We start from the raw sequence: 18,517 nt of genomic DNA, 5'->3' as shown, positions 1-18,517 counted from the left end.
GGCACGATCTTAGAATAAGGGGCCACCCATTTAAAAGAGGAGGGGAAATTTCCTCTGAGGGTTGTAAATTGTGGAATTTGCTGCCTCAGAGAGCTGTGGAAGCTGGGACATTGAATAAATTTAAGACAGAAATAGACAGTTCCTTCAGCAATAAGGGGATAAAGGGGTTATGGGGAGTAGTCAGTAACTAGAAGTACCACAAATTCTGAGTTTGGCAAGAAATCACAGCACGTAGTTAAACAAAGGTAGAAAAACAGTTAAGCATTGATAAATATTACTTAATATATGACACTATGTCATTATCAAAAAAATTTAAGAAATAAAATGCTGCTCGAGTCCATGTTTTGGTCTAAATCTACTTTATAATATTCAGCATTACAAAAAAATCTGCAAACCTATCAGAACATGTTTTTGCAGGTTGAAATGCTTAACCAAAACAAAACGCTGAACAAAATAATCTTACTTTGTTGGTGCACAAAACAAATAACACAATTTTTATAGAAAATTTTATTCAACATACAACAGTTTCCAGCAAAAAGGCAATATACAGGAAAAGATTTCATACGCTGCTACGTGAATTAAAAAGATAAGAGGAAGAGAAATTAAGGTTGTGAATTGCAGATTCTATTTTACTGCACTCAACTAGACACGCTGCTGCAATTAGCTTAAAAAAACCCAGTCTGAAATAAAACTACACGCAATGAATATCAACATCAGTGACTTTACCTGCAGACTCCTCCATGGGAATTTTATCCTTCGAGTGTTAAATTGTACATGTTCATCATTAAATATACAATTTTTTTTGTATTTTTAAAAATTTTTACAAAGTCAACAGCTTACTACTTACGTTATTGAGCATGCCCTCTGTGCTAAAGGCTGTGTTTGTCATGTTATAATTTTTCACATCTCACCATGACAAAATAGAACACATTCAGATTTCAACTTTGCCCTTTCCAGCCACCATTGTGTTTTAAAATGGTTTCCCATAGGCAGCACAGTAAACCCCACCTACTCCAGCCAGTTACCATTAGGAAGTACTAATGGCCATAGCATCAAAATAAAACAAGCATAGCCAGATCTACAAACTCGCACCAGGCAGGATACAATGAGTACTGATTTATTATTATTGCCAAGGTGTTCGACAAAGAGTATGGGATGAACAAAAACCAAAATCATGTTTAAAAACAAATCAAAGACCACATTCAGCTGGGAGAAAAAAAATGCATCTCCTTAATATTAAGTGCCAACAACGTGCACGATGTAGTACAGACACCATTTATTAATGCTGTGAAAGTTGGTGGTGTTTACAAATTCACAAAAATTCTGAATTCATCCAAACTACCTAAATAAAGAAAAACTATCCAAATGACTGCAAACATGAACATGCTGACTGCTTCAAGTGATTGTGAAGTTTCACAACACCTATAATTAGCAGCCAGCCAGAGATGTGAATCCTATGCCATCTGCTGTGGGTTATTCTAAAGGCATGGAACCATTTAGCAAATGACTAGCTGTTTCCTTACTACTCAGCTCCTTCGCTATGCTGCCACATTCCTGCCACAACATCATTTCATCTTTAAAACAAGCAAGAATTCACATCCAACTGCATTGCTCTTTGAAAAGGGTAAAACCATTTCCTCTTTCCATCTGGAAAATAAGCAGTCAATAGATACAGAGAAGCCAAACTGAACAGCCTCAACAAAATAAAATTAGCATCAGCATCAAATCCTGTTGCTGAAGACTTTTGACAAGTGCACGTGTACCAAAGTTCATTTTTACCGTTGTTGAATAGGTGCACACATTGCCTTGTTATTTTTTTAAATTGTTTAAGACACACAATTCTGACTAGGTCAGGTATTGGTGTCAGTTGTGAATCTTGATCGCCTTTTCCAGGTATGCATAGCGACTTCTCTTTGGAGCTTTATTGAAGTGATCAAGCCCCAACCATGGCCTTGGCTGGGACATATTACCTGGGAACAAAAACAGAAACAGTTATAGATATCCCTTCACTAATACTGAAACAGACAGTAGCTCTTTAAATTAAAGTTAATTTTAAGTTAAGTTCAGTTATACTTCAAAGGTGAAATGCAGCTTAAGCAACAATATTCACAACATTTGTAGTCTCCAGTAAATGCATCACTGACTGTAAAAAAACCTTTTAAATTACTACAACCGTTAGTGTAAAGCCCCATGCAAATAAATAAGATTCCTGGAGAGCTTCACACATTTATCAAAGTACTAAATAAGAGGATGCCATGGCATCTTCTCAATTTGAAGAGTTCCAGCTTCGAGTATTTGAACATTTGCAAAACCGGTCATGATGCAGATTCCAGTTATGGAAAAAAGCATGCATTTCTTATGAAACACGCAACTGCTCCGTTTCAATACACCGAATTCTCAAGAACTCATTCGTTTATTTTTCTTCCAGATTCCAGCCGTTGAAGTTAGACACGGAACAATGGACGACAAAAATGTTTTTCCAAAATCAAGCAAAGCTGCCAACCATACATATGACAGTATGCCTACAGTTCCTGGGACATCAGACATAAATCCATTTATTTTAATGGAGCATTTGCAGAACAAAGCACACAACTATCTGTTAAGTGCTTCTGGTGATTTCAAACCAAGTAGCTGTGCAATTAATTAACATTAAAAAACAATTGGTCTCATCCAAGCCAGCAATTTGAAGCTCCCAGATTGTTAACTAGATTAAGCAAACCTGGTTTTAATCCCGAAGGTGCTGCAGTGAAAAGACAGAATACCAATACAATATGGACAAAATGACATTGTCACATGATGGAGTACTGACAGCTACATTTTTTTTTAAAAAAAGTTTTAATTTTACATTGGTATAACTTATGGTGCAAATCAGAAATGCCATTTTTGCAGCTTTGTTACTATGAATGGTTGGTGATATTCTTCCCACTCTGCAAGCCAGTGCTCTAACTGGTAGGTAGTTAAAACTCCAGCAATACCCCTGTGCACACCTGTAGTTCCCCAAACCATGGCTCTGTCAACCTGCATCTAAACTGTCTGGACTCAGCAAAGTGAGCTTTTCTTGTATGGGGAGGGCGTGCAGTGTGTCTGACACAAACAAAAATAGTCTCATATTCATGGTCCCCTCTTGGTCACCTTTCAAGGTTGAATAAAGTCATTTTTCCAACATTTCCTCATAACCTTTTGATAGTAAGGATCAGTCTCATGGCTCTTCTCTAATGCCTCCAGAGCTTGAATTCTCCGTTGTTCCGTTCTGGTCACCAAGATACAATAACCAAGTTGTGATTTGATCAGAGCACTTTACAATTGAAGCGCGGCCTCCTTGTTTTGGGCATATAGTTCAACATTGTTTTGTTCATTAGTTATCCAGTCACATGGCACTGACTGGACATGTTAAACATTTTATATATTAATGCCCATAGATCTTGAATCTTCAGTATTCATTCAGGAGTACACAAGCTGCCCATTTTGCTTTATTTGCAGCACTTCACATCTTACTTCGAACATACACTTGCCAGCATTTTTGATTATAAATTCCTATTTCCAGATTTATAATGGAAACTGCCAGTGTAAACCTGTCCTGCTATAATTATACTATCCTACCAAGATGGTGCTGTAGCACCTTAATTTTGCATCTCAGCCAGTACTGCAGAAGAACTCCTATACTGCTTCCAACAATACTTGTCAAATTGGCAAGTTTTTCTATTTAAAACATCATTAAGGGCTTCTCAGGAGTGTTATCAGACAAAATTTGACAGACACGAGAAATATTAAGACAGATGACTAAAGGCTCAGTCAAACAGGTAGGCTTAAAAAAAGCAACTTAAATGGAGAGGTAGAGGCGCTTAGGGAGGGAATTCAAGAGCAGCCACCCTGAACTTGAATCACTAACTACTTTTACACTGACATCAGTGCAGGAAAGGTAATACAGGATACATAGCAATTATGTTCAGTGTAAATAGGGTTGCCCAATGACTCATTAGGTAAGCACATCACAGTTACCACTTAGCCCGCAGATCTGATCCATGGCCCATCGTTAGTTTACCAGTTTCAGCATTGGCTAGCCAAGCTTCCTACTCATTGGTATACGGTGACCCTTCCTGGAAAGTGTACATCTGTACTGTACATCTGTGACCCCCTCAACAATTCAAAAACCTATTACCTTGGCTCACATGTCTGCCTGCTCAGGAAAGGCGGCAGCCAAACTGTACCCAAGCTCAAGTTTCAGGAAAGAAAGGGAGAAAAAGACAAGCTTTTTGATCTGAGCTTTTACATCTTGTATATATTTTTATGCCTTGTAAATAGCTGTATACCATTACCCAGATTCCACCCTTCCCTACCCCCTCTTAGTTTCTTTAAAAAAAAAATGGACAGATGCACTTCCTAGACTGAACAGGTCTACACGGTTTGCACAGTAAACGGGTAATTTATAATCGCCAAGATCAATTTAGAGTGAACATCAGAAAAGAAAACTTTCTTTAGTGAAAAATTCTAATGCTCTGGCACATTTGATGTTGATGCCATGTGTGAAATTGTGAAACTGATTTTGTAATTGGATTTGTCAAAGTTTTAATCATGAGTTTCTCCAAAATAACTTGCAATTTACTATGTCATGAAAATAACCCTCAAATAAAATCGCTGTATTGTTAAAACCCTGACATCACCTGCATAATTATACACCTTGGCTTGGGATTACTTGTCAAGGCCAGAAGTGCACTATATGATGATTTTCTGTTAATTTAAATACAGATTCTCATGCAAACACTCAGGTCACATGTACAGATGCAATTTTATCTATCTTCAGTCTCAAGAGCTTACCCGTTAACTGTAGAGAATCTGGAACTGGCCAGTCTTCTGCAAAAAAAGTCACGTATATAAAACTCCCACAAAAGGTAACCCTCACTGCTGTCTAGAATTTTTTTTATATAAAGCAATTATATCCCCATGTTATTTTCATAAAAATACAGGAATCTATTTACTAGCACTTAAGACATTCAAACCAACTCCTTCCAACTCAGTGGTGAGAAAACAAATTTGCAAATTCTTTTGCTACTTACTGGGCTGTGGCTCAAAATCCTTCAGGTTGATTTCATATTCATCCTCATTTATGTACTGGTGCCGACCCATCATCACAATTGCAAACTTGAACTTGAAAAAAGAATAAAGTTTTAGTACTAAACGATTCCAAACAAGGAGTGAACACTATAATCGAATGACTGCAGGAACCAGCTCTTGCTCAACATTCATTTTCTTGATCTTCAACACAGATTACAAGCCACCAACAGCAATGTTTTTTTTTTATTGCTTTCTCAGCTTGTTTAAAATAGTCTGCTACAAGCAAAATACTCTTTAAAAAGATGGCCAAGATGATTAGCTGTTTTTACCTTTTCAAATTCCTTCTCCTGAACTTCCAGCATGGCCTGAATTCGCTTCATAATCTCCCTGAAGGGTTCGCCCTAAAATTTGCAAAACATTACGTGTGACCTATTAACCTTAAACCAGCAACATTTTTGAACAAAATTAAAACTCTCAAACTTATGTGCAATATTTCTTCACTCCAAAGCTTTACAAATAGGAGACACCCGAGAAAAACAATTACTTACCGATCAGATACTCTGCAAAGCCAATAGAATTAAAGATGCCTCACCTGGCATATCCGCAACAAGAATGGAATTCCAAAAGTGCCAAAAACTTCTTTGTGAAAATGTGCCACTGGGATCAGTAGTTCATTCTCTTTGTCCAGATCAACCTGATCAAATGGGACCTCCTGAAAAATGTTCAAACAAATGCATGTACCAATTGGAAACTACTGTTTATTTAAAAAAACATTTACAGATGGCCACAGAATGGTTTGATATCAAATATATGGTGTACCTCTATCCTGAATGTGCGGCTTGTTGCTGGAGATAAACATTCTAACAGCTCATCTTCTTGATGAACTCCAATTATTTTGTAGCTTACAATTTCCAGTAGTCTAAAGTAAAAACACATTGCGTAAAAAGATTAGTCAAGATGTTTATATTTAATCCAGACCGTCTCAGGACTCAAATGATTGTTCAAAGATCCATGAACCCAAAATGATTTTCCCTCTAATTGGACTGAACTGGATTGCCAGATTCCTCATCTCTCATTTTAAGGCACTCTTTTCAGAGACCGTGCCAGCAATGTCATGCCGTAACATTATTGCCACTCATGGAATCAGCGATGACTGGACAGCAATTTAAAGCACATTAAAAATAGACAAATTTGTAATGAAAATACTTTGTTTTCAAATCTTTTAGGAAACACTTAATTATTAATTAGTATCAACAAATCATATCCTTCAGGTAAATATCTAGCCATCACCCAACTTGTACCTAATTTGCCTAAACAGGATAAGAAATTGAAAAAATAATTACATTGACACTACTAAAAACTGGTTTATGTTAATTGTTAGATCAAAATAACTATTTTTGGTGGATATTGACAAACACTGTGGGTTTGTTGATATCGACTGCATCAAAGTGGGACGCCCAAAGGCAGGACAGTTCAATTTGGATACCTTCCAAGACTGTGTTTCACAACAATGTAGTACATTATACAACTGATCTGCACTGCCTCTAACAGTGGAATTATCACCACGCAGCACTCCACTTGCTACACACATTCTTACCTTAGTTTACTGGATCCTTTTTCTGACATTTCAACAGCTTTTTTACATTCCTCCAGTAAGTCACGTACACAGCCATGCTTATCTGGATATAGTGTTATCTCCTGTAATAAAATAATATTTATTCAATCGATATTGGGCTGAATGCTCTTGCAATCAAGTAGTACCTTGCAACAAAATGACACTACTGACAAGAGGACGATGGTTTGAGCTAGTTTCTTAGAACAATATCGGCAGATGTTCATCACTTAATTACAAGAGTGAAAGTTAATCAGTTGACTGGTACCCTTATTTTGGAGCTATACTTTGACAGTAACTAAAGAATTCCTGTGTTTTAAATATTGGAATGCTATAATAAACATATATATTTATATGCCCAAATTTCTAGATATGACCCCCCTTCCCCCTGAATTTTCTTCTCTTCTCCCCACTTTGTGCTGGTGCCAAATTCTCCAGTATCTTATCAAGAGGTCAACCCCAATGTCAACATGCCATTTGACAATGGGAGACAAGAGAAAAAGATCATAATTAGTCTTCCTCTCTTCCCATCTGACATCCATGCATGCGTACTTCCATGCAAGGGTCACTAAACAAGATCCCGCGATGATTCTTCCCCTCGTCAGCATTGGAACCCTGGTAACTATACTACATTAACAAAAAAAAAGGCAATGCAGCCAAGATCGAATTCAATATACTGCACAGATTTGGCCCAGTGTACTTGGCAACAGGTCAATTGCAGGTGTGTGTTCTCGCAAATATATTTACTTACTAGTAGTCAACTGTTTTGATTCCCTGTCCAGGGATGTAGTTATGCAGTGGAAGAGGCAAAGGGCACTTGGGTCTCCAAAACAGGGAGCTTACAAAAGTATTACCAAGCGAGTTCTCCCTCTCTAGTCAATGACTGCCTACCTTTATATGCACGTGCTGGCAAATGTGTGAAGGCAAACAATGGTTCTTATGCTCAGATACACAAGATTTATTTATTCAGAATGTTTTCCCACAATCAAACCTGTTTAAATGGCACACTCATTTCTATAACGTGGTGAAATATCTGTGTTAAATCTTAATGCAGCATAAAAATTGATACTCACCTCTTCCCTATAACTGCTGTTGAGCCATATACACTTGAAACTTCGCCTGTTTTCAAAGTCTGTGATCTTCATTTTCAGCTATATAAAAAAAAGTTTAATGGTAAACAGGATTTTATTATTGTCTTTGCAGTGTAAAATGTGCAGCAAATTGATTAAATATTAAAACATTAAATGTGGCTGAATTAAACAACACAGTCCATGAGGACAAGCCCTTTTAAGTTTCTGATACTGGTAAATAAAAGCCAGTCACTCGCATTGCATTTATCTTCCACAATAAATAATGCATGAGAGTAGGCTGCTGAACTTTACTTTATTTTACATTTTCCAGCTATTCAGATCCCCAAATTAAAAATATTGCATGAAACTAACCATCTTTAAAACCACCTCTGCAGGTTTTAATCCCTTTTCCCATCCTTTCCAAAAAACAAGACAAACCCCAATATATCTGTTGAGGTATTTACACTGTTTAAAATCACAGCATGCTAACTCCACATTTTTTGGGGGCGGTGTGGGGGTAATTTCAAAAGAGGCAGCAATCTCAGATTCTTATAAATCTCCTTGCTTACATTTCTCAGGCTAACTGGAGATGTGCCTACAACAAGCATGCACGATTAAGTTTCAAACATTTAAATTGCAATGTAGTAATTTTTCTAGACTGACGAGCCCAGGAAATGAAGCTGATTTCTTCTTTTTTTGTTTTAATAAATGCTCCAGTGTGTTTGAGTGTCAGTCCCATGAAATAAAATTTTCAATCAGCCTAAATATAAAACTGCCTATTTTGAACATGCTGTTGTCCATCACACCTGCAAACAAACCACAAGCTTTAAAAGCTTTTGCCAATTCCTGATATCCATGTCCGAAGTCAAAAGCAACTCCACACAACAGAAGGTAAAATGGCCATAAATGACATGAACGTGAAGATTAAATTGTTCCAAAAGTTGACTATTCAGTAAAAACAAAATTAGAAGTAACGCACAAGGCTATCAAAAGGTTTGGCAAAATTAGAACAGAACATTAACACAGGTTACTTCCAGGATAGATGTGAGAAAATATATTTGTATTTGAAAATTATAAGCCTGTGTTTAACACTAGTTTACCTCAAGCCTTTTCCACATGTAGTACAGAGGTGGAGCACAAACACACTTACCTGCTGATAATAAAGTTTCTTTGGTTGCCTTGGCTTGAAGAACTGCAGCAGATCTCTAAGTGTGCCTTCATAATTATGCCGAAGAGGATTACCAGGCCCATCCCTGTAACTTTAACAATAAACTTCTTTAATTTCTGGCAATCTTTTTAAGCAAGAGCACAACATTATCAATGAATGATTTAAAAGAAAATATAGGTCACAGAATAAAAGAACAAAAAATGACTTAAAGTTATCAAATGCATGGACACAGGTGGAGGTGGTAAATGATCTTCGTTACTTTTGTTTTGCACACAATTTACAACTCTAATCCCTTCCTCTCACCAATCTCCCCCACCAAAAAAATCACTGGTCTTCATCAGCAAAGAATTATTTTCCATCACAAATTCCCATATAAAATGAAAGTTTAATAAATTTCACTTCAGCACCTTACGTTCACATCGGTACTCCAGATTAAATACAGTGAGACTACATTCAGAGTACAGCTCCCTCTATACTCTGTACACTTGTTCCAAAAATGTGCTTTGACCCCACCTTTGGAATTCCTCGCCCATGCAGTGTAATCTCCTCTCCCCCACCACCATTTCATGCATTATCATCTTGATTAAGCTAGAAACTTAAATGTCAATTTGTGCCGAATTTGTCAATTCTATATTATGGATTGGTATGCAGTAAGAAGAACAAGAACAAGATCAAGATCAAGATCAAAATTGACCAAATTTATTTTACACATGAAGGACCTTTATAGATCAACAGAAAGACAAATCTGATCCCAACAGTACAGGCCACATCCATCTTAGACTGAATATCAGTTTATTACAAATATGTTTATGCACTAGATGGTCTTATACAGAAAGCATGAATCATGAGCATACTGGTGACACTGCCGAGACCAAAAGGCTTCAGTAGATTCAGTAATCATTTCCACTGCACTGCTTTTCAATTTGTTAATTTTGTAGCAGGTTTTTACTCAGTTCATCATTTGAAGCACCAATAGACTGATGACACAAGACCCACATTTGGCATGTCAGAACCAGATTGCTTACCAGAAAACGGTAGATTTCAAACAAAGGATTTTTCATTCCACTACTTTACTAGCTATTATTGCTAACAATGCAAAAATAACAAATTACTCAAAAGATTTACTGCCGTGTATGAAAGTCAGGAAAACAAATATCCACTAATACAAGTCTTTAAGAAATGTAAACTATGAGGTTACGTAGTCTTACCCTTGAGACTTGAAGAACTGAAGCAACATTGGGTCAGTGTTTAGTCGCTGTGCAACTGTCTTGGCAACCTACATCAATACACAAATAAATCACATCAGAACATTTCAAACTGCCCGTTATAAGTGGGGATTCATTAAAAATGGACAGTGCAAAGCAGTCACTACTGTAATTGGGACATTTTCAAAATGGAATACGAAACAGCAGAAATGTCCATTTTATTTTGAACCCTTTTGTAATCAAACTACATTTTTTAATGTACCATTCAACATTTAAGGATTTTAAATGCTTGTTACACCATCCCTATTATGAATTGTTAAAATAGATAAAAAGAGCAAGTAAATCTAATCAATTCTCTGTGCTAAATGTTTCCCTGCTGTTATTTAAGGTTTCAAAATAAAATTACATGATAGTTAGACAAACCTAAAGAATAATCAGCTGCACAAAAAGTCGACAAGTCTTGATAAGAGTATTTTTTGTGCAAAGCCTTTGATCAGTTTACTTTCACCTGACTGGGCTATATGGATATGTACATTCAAAGTTATTAGGCTCATTGCTGGTCACAGGAATGTGGGAAGGGAGGACCTTGAGACAATCACCATCACTAGGGGGGTAGAGCTGGACAGGCTAATGGGACTCAAGGTAGACAAGTCCCCTGGTCCTGATGAAATGCATCCCAGAGTATTAAAAGAGATGGCAGAAGTTATAGCAGATGCATTCGTTATAATCTACCAAATTCTCTGGGCTCTGGGGAGGTACCAGCGGATTGGAAAGCAACTAATGTAACGCCTCTGTTTAAAAAAGGGGGCAGACAAAAGGCAGGTAACTATAGGCCGGTTAGTTTAACATCTGTAGTGGGGAAAATGCTTGAAACTATCATTAAGAAATAGCGGGACCTCTAGATAGGAATAGTGCAATCAAGCAGATCGAGAGCCAGCGGCAGTTGGTGAGAGGGGAGCGACCTATCAAAAGCCCAGCGGGAGATCGAGAGCCAGCAGCAGTTGGTGAGAGGGGAGCGGCCTATAAAAGGCGTACCGGTGCAGCTACAGCGGGAGAGAAAGCAAAATAGAAGTAGAAAGGAATCAAAAAGTGACATCACAGCCAATGGGGTAAGTGATTGGCTGGTGATTGGTGAGCAGCTTTTCTTTTTCTTTTTTATATCAGTAAGTGAACTTTAGCATTGTTACTACCAATTTAAGTGTATCTAAGGGTTAAGACATGGCAGGAGAGCTCGGTCACGTGATATGCTCCTCCTGTACCATGTGGGAACTCGGGGACACTTCCGGTGTCCTTGGGCGCCACGTGTGCGGGAAGTGTATCCGCCTCGAGCTCTTGATGGTCCGCGTTGCGGAATTGAAGCTGAGGGTGGATTCACTCTGGAGCATCCACGATGCTGAGAATGACGTGAGTATCACGTGTAGTGAGTTGGTCTTACCGCAGGAGAAGGGTCCACAGCCAGATAGGGAATGGAAGACCAGCAGGAAGAGCAGTGCAAGAAAGATAGTGCAGGGGTCCCCTGTGGTCATCCCCCTGCAAAACAGATACACTGCTTTGAGTACTGTTGGGGGAGATGACTCATCAGGGGAGGGCAGCAGCAGCCAAGTTCATGGCACTGTGGCTGGCTCTGCTGCACAGAAGGGCAGGAAAAAGATTGGGAGCGCGATAGTGATAGGGGATTCGATGGTGAGGGGAATAGATAGGCGTTTCTGCGGCCGCAACCGAGACTCCAGGATGGTATGTTGCCTCCCTGGTGCAAGGGTCAAGGATGTCTCGGAGCGGGTGCAGCACATTCTGAAATAGGAGGGTGAACAGCCAGTTGTCGTGGTGCACATTGGTACCAACGACATAGGTTAAAAAAGGGATGAGGTCCTACGAAAAGAATTTAAGGAGCTAGGAGCTAAATTAAAAAGTAGGACCTCAAAAGTAGTAATCTCGGGATTGCTACCAGTGCCACGTGCTAGTCAGAGTAGGAATCGCAGGATAGCGCAGATGAATATGTGGCTTGAGCAGTGGTGCAGCATGGAGGGATTCAAATTCCTGGGGCATTGGAACCGGTTCTGGGGGAGGTGGGACCAGTACAAACCGGACGGTCTGCACCTGGGCAGGACCGGAACCAATGTCCTAGGGGGAGTGTTTGCTAGTGCTGTTGGGGAGGAGTTAAACTAATATTGCAGGGGGATGGGAACCTATGCAGGGAGACAGAGGGAGACAAAAATAAGGCAAAAGCAAAAGACAGAAAGGAGATGAGGAAAAGTGGAGGGCAGAGAAACCCAAGGCAAAGAACAAAAAGGGCCACTGTACAGCAAAATTCTAAAAGGACAAAGGGTGTTAAAAAAGCAAGCCTTAAGGCTTTGTGTCTTAATGTAAGGAGTATCCGCAATAAGGTGGATGAATTAACTATGCAAATAGATGGTAACAAATATGATGTGATTGAGATTACGGAGACGTGGCTCCAGGATGATCAGGGCTGGGAACTCAACATCCAGGGGTATTCAACATTCAGAAAGGATAGAATAAAAGGAAAAGGAGGTGGGGTAGCATTGCTGGTTAAAGAGGAGATTAATGCAATAAGTTAGGAAAGACATTAGCTTGGATGATGTGGAATCTATATGGGTAGAGCTGCAGAACACTAAAGGGCAAAAAACGTTAGTGGGAGTTGTGTACAGACCTCCAAACAGTAGTCGTGATATTGGGGAGGGCATCAAACAGGAAATTAGGAGTGCATGCAATAAAGGTGCAGCAGTTATAATGGGTAACTTTAATATGCACATAGATTGGGCTAGCCAAACTGGAAGCAATACGGTGGAGGATTTCCTGGAGTGCATAAGGGATGGTTTTCTAGACCAATATGTCGAGGAACCAACTAGGGGGGAAGCCATCCTAGACTGGGTGTTGTGTAATGAGAGAGGATTAATTAACAATCTCATTGTGCGAGGCCCCTTGGGGAAGAGTGACCATAATATGGTGGAATTCTGCATTAGGATGGAGAATGAATCAGTTAATTCAGAGACCATGGTCCAGAACTTAAAGAAGGGTAACTTTGAAGGTATGAGGCGTGAATTGGCTAAGATAGATTGGCGAATGATACTTAAGGGGTTGACTGTGGATGGGCAATGGCAGACATTTAGAGACCGCATGGATGAATTACAACAATTGTACATTCCTGTCTGGCGTAAAAATAAAAAAGGGAAGGTGGCTCAACCGTGGCTATCTAGGGAAATCAGGGAGAGTATTAAAGCCAAGGAAGTGACATACAAATTGGCCAGAAATAGCAGCAAACCTGGGGACTGGGAGAAATTTAGAACTCAGCAGAGGAGGACAAAGGGTTTGATTAGGGCAGGGAAAATGGAGTACGAGAAGAAGCTTGCAGGAAACATTAAGGCGGATTGCAAAAGTTTCTATAGGTATGTAAAGAGAAAAAGGTTAGTAAAGACAAACGTAGGTCCCCTGCAGTCAGAATCAGGGGAAGTCATAACGGGGAACAAAGAAATGGCAGACCAATTGAACAAGTACTTTGGTTCAGTATTCACTAAGGAGGACACAAACAACCTTCCGGATATAAAAGGGGTCAGAGGGTCTAGTAAGGAGGAGGAACTGAGGGAAATCTTTATTAGTCGGGAAATTGTGTTGGGGAAATTGATAGGATTGAAGGCCGATAAATCCCCAGGGCCTGATGGACTGCATCCCAGAGTACTTAAGGAGGTGGCCTTGGAAATAGCGGATGCATTGACAGTCATTTTCCAACATTCCATTGACTCTGGATCAGTTCCTATGGAGTGGAGGGTAGCCAATGTAACCCCACTTTTTAAAAAAGGAGGGAGAGAGAAAGCAGGGAATTATAGACCAGTCAGCCTGACCTCAGTAGTGGGTAAAATGATGGAATCAATTATTAAGGATGTCACAGCAGCGCATTTGGAAAATGGTGACATGATAGGTCCAAGTCAGCATGGATTTGTGAAAGGGAGATCATGCTTGACAAATCTTCTGCAATTTTTTGAGGATGTTTCCAGTAAAGTGGACAAAGGAGAACCAGTTGATGTGGTATATTTGGACTTTCAGAAGGCTTTCGACAAGGTCCCACACAGGAGATTAATGTGCAAAGTTAAAGCACATGGGATTGGGGGTTGTGTGCTGACGTGGATTGAGAACTGGTTGTCAGACAGGAAGCAAAGAGTAGGAGTAAATAGGTACTTTTCAGAATGGCAGGCACTGACTAGTGGGGTACCGCAAGGTTCTGTGCTGGGACCCCAGCTGTTTACATTGTACATTAATGATTTGGACGAGGGGATTAAATGTAGTATCTCCAAATTTGCAGATAACACTAAGTTGGGTGGCAGTGTGAGCTGCGAGGAGGATGCTATGAGGCTGCAGAGTGACTTGGATAGGTTTGGTGAGTGGGCAAATGCGTGGCAGATGAAGTATAATGTGGATAAATGTGAGGTTATCCACTTTGGTGGTAAAAACAAAGAGACAGACTATTATCTGAATGGTGACAGATTAGGAAAAGGGAAGGTGCAACGAGACCTGGGTGTCATGGTACATCAGTCATTGAAGGTTGGCATGCAGGTACAGCAGGCGGTTAAGAAAGCAAATGGCATGTTGGCCTTCATAGCGAGGGGATTTGAGTACAGGGGCAGGGAGGTGTTGCTACAATTGTACAGGGCCTTGGTGAGGCCACACCTGGAGTATTGTGTACAGTTTTGGTCTCCTAACTTGAGGAAGGACGTTCTTGCTGTTGAGGGAGTGCAGCGAAGATTCACCAGACTGATTCCCGGGATGGTGGGACTGACCTATCAAGAAAGACTGGATCAACTGGGCTTGTATTCACTGGAGTTCAGGAGAGGGGACCTCATAGAAATGTTTAAAATTCTGACGGGTTTGGACAGGTTGGATGCAGGAAGAATGTTCCCAATGTTGGGGAAGTCCAGAACCAGGGGTCACAGTCTAAGGATAAGGGGTAAGCCATTTAGGACCGAGATGAGGAGAAACTTCTTCACCCAGAGAGTGGTGAACCTGTGGAATTCTCTACCACAGAAAGTAGTTGAGGCCAATTCACTAAATATATTCAAAAGGGAATTAGATGAAGTCCTTACTACTCGGGGGATCAAGGGGTATGGCGAGAAAGCAGGAAGCGGGTACTGAAGTTTCATGTTCAGCCATGAACTCATTGAATGGTGGTGCAGGCTAGAAGGGCTGAATGGCCTGCTCCTGCACCTATTTTCTATGTTTCTATGCAACATGGATTCATGAAGGGGAAATCATGTTTAACTAATTTACTGGAATTCTTTGAGGATATAACGAGCATGGTGGATAGAGGTGTACCGATGGATGTGGTGTATTTAGATTTTCAAAAGGCATTCGATAAGGTGCCACACAAAAGGTTACTGCAGAAGATAAAGGTACGGAGTCAGTGGAAATGTATTAGCATGGACAAAGAATTGGCTAGCTAACAGAAAGCAGAGATAAATGGGTCCTTTACGGGTTGGAAATCGGTGGTTAGTGGTGTGCCACAGGGATCGGTGGTGGGACCACAACTGTTTACAATATACATCGATGACCTGGAAGAGGGGACAGAGTGTAGTGTAACAAAATTTGCAGATGACACAAAGATTAGTGGGAAAGCGGGTTGTGTAGAGGACACAGAGGCTGCAAAGAGATTTAAATAGGTTAAGCAAATGGGCTAAGGTTTGGCAGATGGAATACAATGTCGGAAAGTGTGAGGTCATCCACCTTGGGGAAAAAAAAAAACAGTAAAAGGGAATATTATTTGAATGGGGAGGAATTACAACATGCTGCGGTGCAAAGGGACCTGGGGGTCCTTGTGCATGAATCCCAAAAAGTTAGTTTGCAGGTGCAGCAGGTAATCAGGAAGGCGAATGGAATGTTGGCCTTCATTGCGAGAGGGATGGAGTACAAAAGCAGGGAAGTCCTTCTGCAACTGTATAGGGTACTGGTGAGGTCGCACCTGGAGTACTGCGTGCAGTTTTGGTCACCTTACTTAAGGAAGGATATACTAGCTTTGGAGGGGGTACAGAGACGATTCACGAGGCTGATTCCGGAGATGAGGGGGTTACCTTATGATGATAGATGAGTCTTTAGTCGTTGGAGTTCAGAAGGATGAGGGGTGATCATATAGAAACATTTAAAATAATGAAAGGGATAGACAAGATTGAGGTAGAGAGGTTGTTTCCACTGGTCGGGGAGACTAGAACTAGGGGGCACAGCCTCAAAATACAGGGGAGCCAATTTAAAACAGAGTTGAGAAGGAATTTCTTCTCCCAGAGGGTTGTGAATCTGTGGAATTCTCTGCCTAAGGAAGCAGTTGAGGCTAGCTCATTGAATGTATTCAAGTCACAGATAGATAGATTTTTAACCAATAAGGGAATTAAGGGTTATGGGGAGCGGGCGGGTAAGTGGAGCTGAGTCCACGGCCAGATCAGCCATGATCTTAGTGAATGGCGGAGCAGGCTCGAGGGGCTAGATGGTCTACTCCTGTTCCTAATTCTTATGTTCTTATGCTATGTTCTATATTACACACAATACTAAATTACTAATGGAATGTCACGTTTTGAAGCTGAAGAGATACCAGTTTAGGATGGTCATCGAACTCCACTTCCTAGCTACCAATTCCACCCCTCTCTCTGGCCACCGACTTAAGCTGAATGAGACTGTTCGCAATCTTGGTGTCGCATTTGACCGAAATTAGCTTCCGACCTCACCATATCTGCTCCATCGTCAAAGACCGCCTACTTCCACCTCCTTAACATCCCCCATCGCTGTCCCTATCTCAGCTTACCTGCTGCTGAAACCCTCATCCATACCTTTGTTACCTCTAGTCATGACTATTCCAATGCCCTCCTGGCTGGCCTCCCATAAATTTGAGCACATCCAAAACTCTGCTGCCCATATTCTAAGTCCCATTCACCCATCACCCGCGCTCTGCAATCTACAATGGCTCCCAGCAGCACAGATAACATTCTCATCCCCATTATCAAATCCCTCAAAGGCTTCGCCCTTCCCCATCTCCAACCTCCTCCAGCCCGACAAACCTCAGATCTGTCCACTCTTAACTCTGGCCAATTTTAATTGCTCCACCATTGGTAGACGTTTATTCAGCTGTTAGTTCCCAAGCTCTGGAATTCCCCCCTTGAACCTCCTCCCCCCCCAGCCCTCCTTTTTAAGATCTTTAAACCTACCAATTTGACCAAGCTTTTGGTCACCTGTCCTAATATCTCATGTTGCTGGGTGTCCCATTTTGTTTGATAACGCTCCTGTGAAGTGCCTTAGGATGTATAAACTACATTAAAGGTGCTATAAAAATTCAAATTGTAGTCATTAATGTAAATGTTTCATATTTAAAATGAACTGAATTTGAATCATTTAACAGAACCATTAAGGTCTCTAACCAGCTTTTCTTTGAAGCAGCTGCACAATGGCTGAAGCAATATACTTTCATTATTTGCAAAGAGTGTACCTACCAAACCCAAAACAGTAAGTGATTTAGAAAATCTACAACCTGCATCATATACAAACCATATACAGTATGGGCATCACAATTAAAAAAAGCAATTGCTTATCTCTAGATTAAAATGAATTTTTAACTAAATGGACATCACTTCAACTTTTCCGTTCTGGTTCAAATTGGTCAATGAGGTCACTTGAACATGAGTGAATAAATGTCAAAACTCTCTTACCTGAAAGTAGTTCATTCTATTAGACAGAGTGACCACAAAGCCTGGATCATTAGGAATAGTCTTATCGCAGAATATGACATCAACCCGATGGTAGAGATCTCTGAAATAATCTTTTGCTGTTGGTAACTCACTGGAGTCATTTTCTGGGTCATCCCTGAAAATCAGTTAGAAAGGATTAGTGACTTTAGATGTCCAGTGTTCTCACAAATGTATCCTACCCATTTCAAATCTAAGCTTGGGCATCTGCACCATGCAGTCACAAAAATTTACACTATTTGTAAAATCACAGGTCGAAATGTAAATGGTCATTGGCCAAAGGTATCCCATTCACTTTAAATGGGTTGCTTTAACATGAAGGGTGGAAAATCAAGGCCGTGTTCAGATATTGCTGAAGCGCATGCAATGTGAAGCAACAGAACTATTTGACATGTTATTTGGAATTTCCAATCCCTGTTCAGTCCTACCCAGCCAGGTGAAATAGATAAGCGCTATTTCTGCACAAGTCTTCCATAGAGATCTCGGAGTATCAATACTAAAAACCACGTAACTGAATACTTATCACCGGATAACTTCTTAGTAGTGGTTCAACCATTTTTATCCAGTAAGTTAGAAACAAATTGAGTTATAATGCTGATTATTGATAAATTTCCTCTTCCCCATCTGTGCTGGTTGCAGAAATTAATGTTTCTAATTCTGCACGTTGAAAAAGAACAGAA

General features: G+C 40.1%; 1 protein-coding gene across 5 annotated transcripts in view; it reads right to left on the bottom strand.

Moving 5' to 3' along the window:
* Positions 1-492: 492 nt before the first annotated feature.
* Positions 493-18,517, bottom strand: part of usp7 (ubiquitin specific peptidase 7 (herpes virus-associated)) — a 105,194-nt gene continuing 87,169 nt past the window's right edge. For 2 of the 5 annotated variants that reach the window (XM_070901045.1, XM_070901049.1), the window contains exons 22-32: positions 17,802-17,955; positions 10,111-10,178; positions 8,885-8,993; positions 7,738-7,815; positions 6,650-6,750; positions 5,872-5,971; positions 5,645-5,764; positions 5,382-5,453; positions 5,055-5,145; positions 4,816-4,851; positions 493-1,970 (exon numbers count right to left, since the gene is read on the bottom strand). In XM_070901045.1, the coding sequence (XP_070757146.1) occupies positions 1,864-1,970; positions 4,816-4,851; positions 5,055-5,145; positions 5,382-5,453; positions 5,645-5,764; positions 5,872-5,971; positions 6,650-6,750; positions 7,738-7,815; positions 8,885-8,993; positions 10,111-10,178; positions 17,802-17,955 (1,036 nt within the window). In that variant the 3' untranslated portion in view covers positions 493-1,863. The remainder of the gene's footprint in view (positions 1,971-4,815; positions 4,852-5,054; positions 5,146-5,381; positions 5,454-5,644; positions 5,765-5,871; positions 5,972-6,649; positions 6,751-7,737; positions 7,816-8,884; positions 8,994-10,110; positions 10,179-17,801; positions 17,956-18,517) is intronic. The other 3 variants (XM_070901046.1, XM_070901047.1, XM_070901048.1) reach the window with 3 other exon arrangements.

Source organism: Pristiophorus japonicus, chromosome 15 (assembly GCF_044704955.1).
Source record: "Pristiophorus japonicus isolate sPriJap1 chromosome 15, sPriJap1.hap1, whole genome shotgun sequence".
Taxonomy (NCBI): domain Eukaryota; kingdom Metazoa; phylum Chordata; class Chondrichthyes; family Pristiophoridae; genus Pristiophorus; species Pristiophorus japonicus.
The sequence above is the reverse complement of the archived record's forward strand: the minus strand, read 5'-3'. Positions and strand labels throughout refer to the sequence as shown.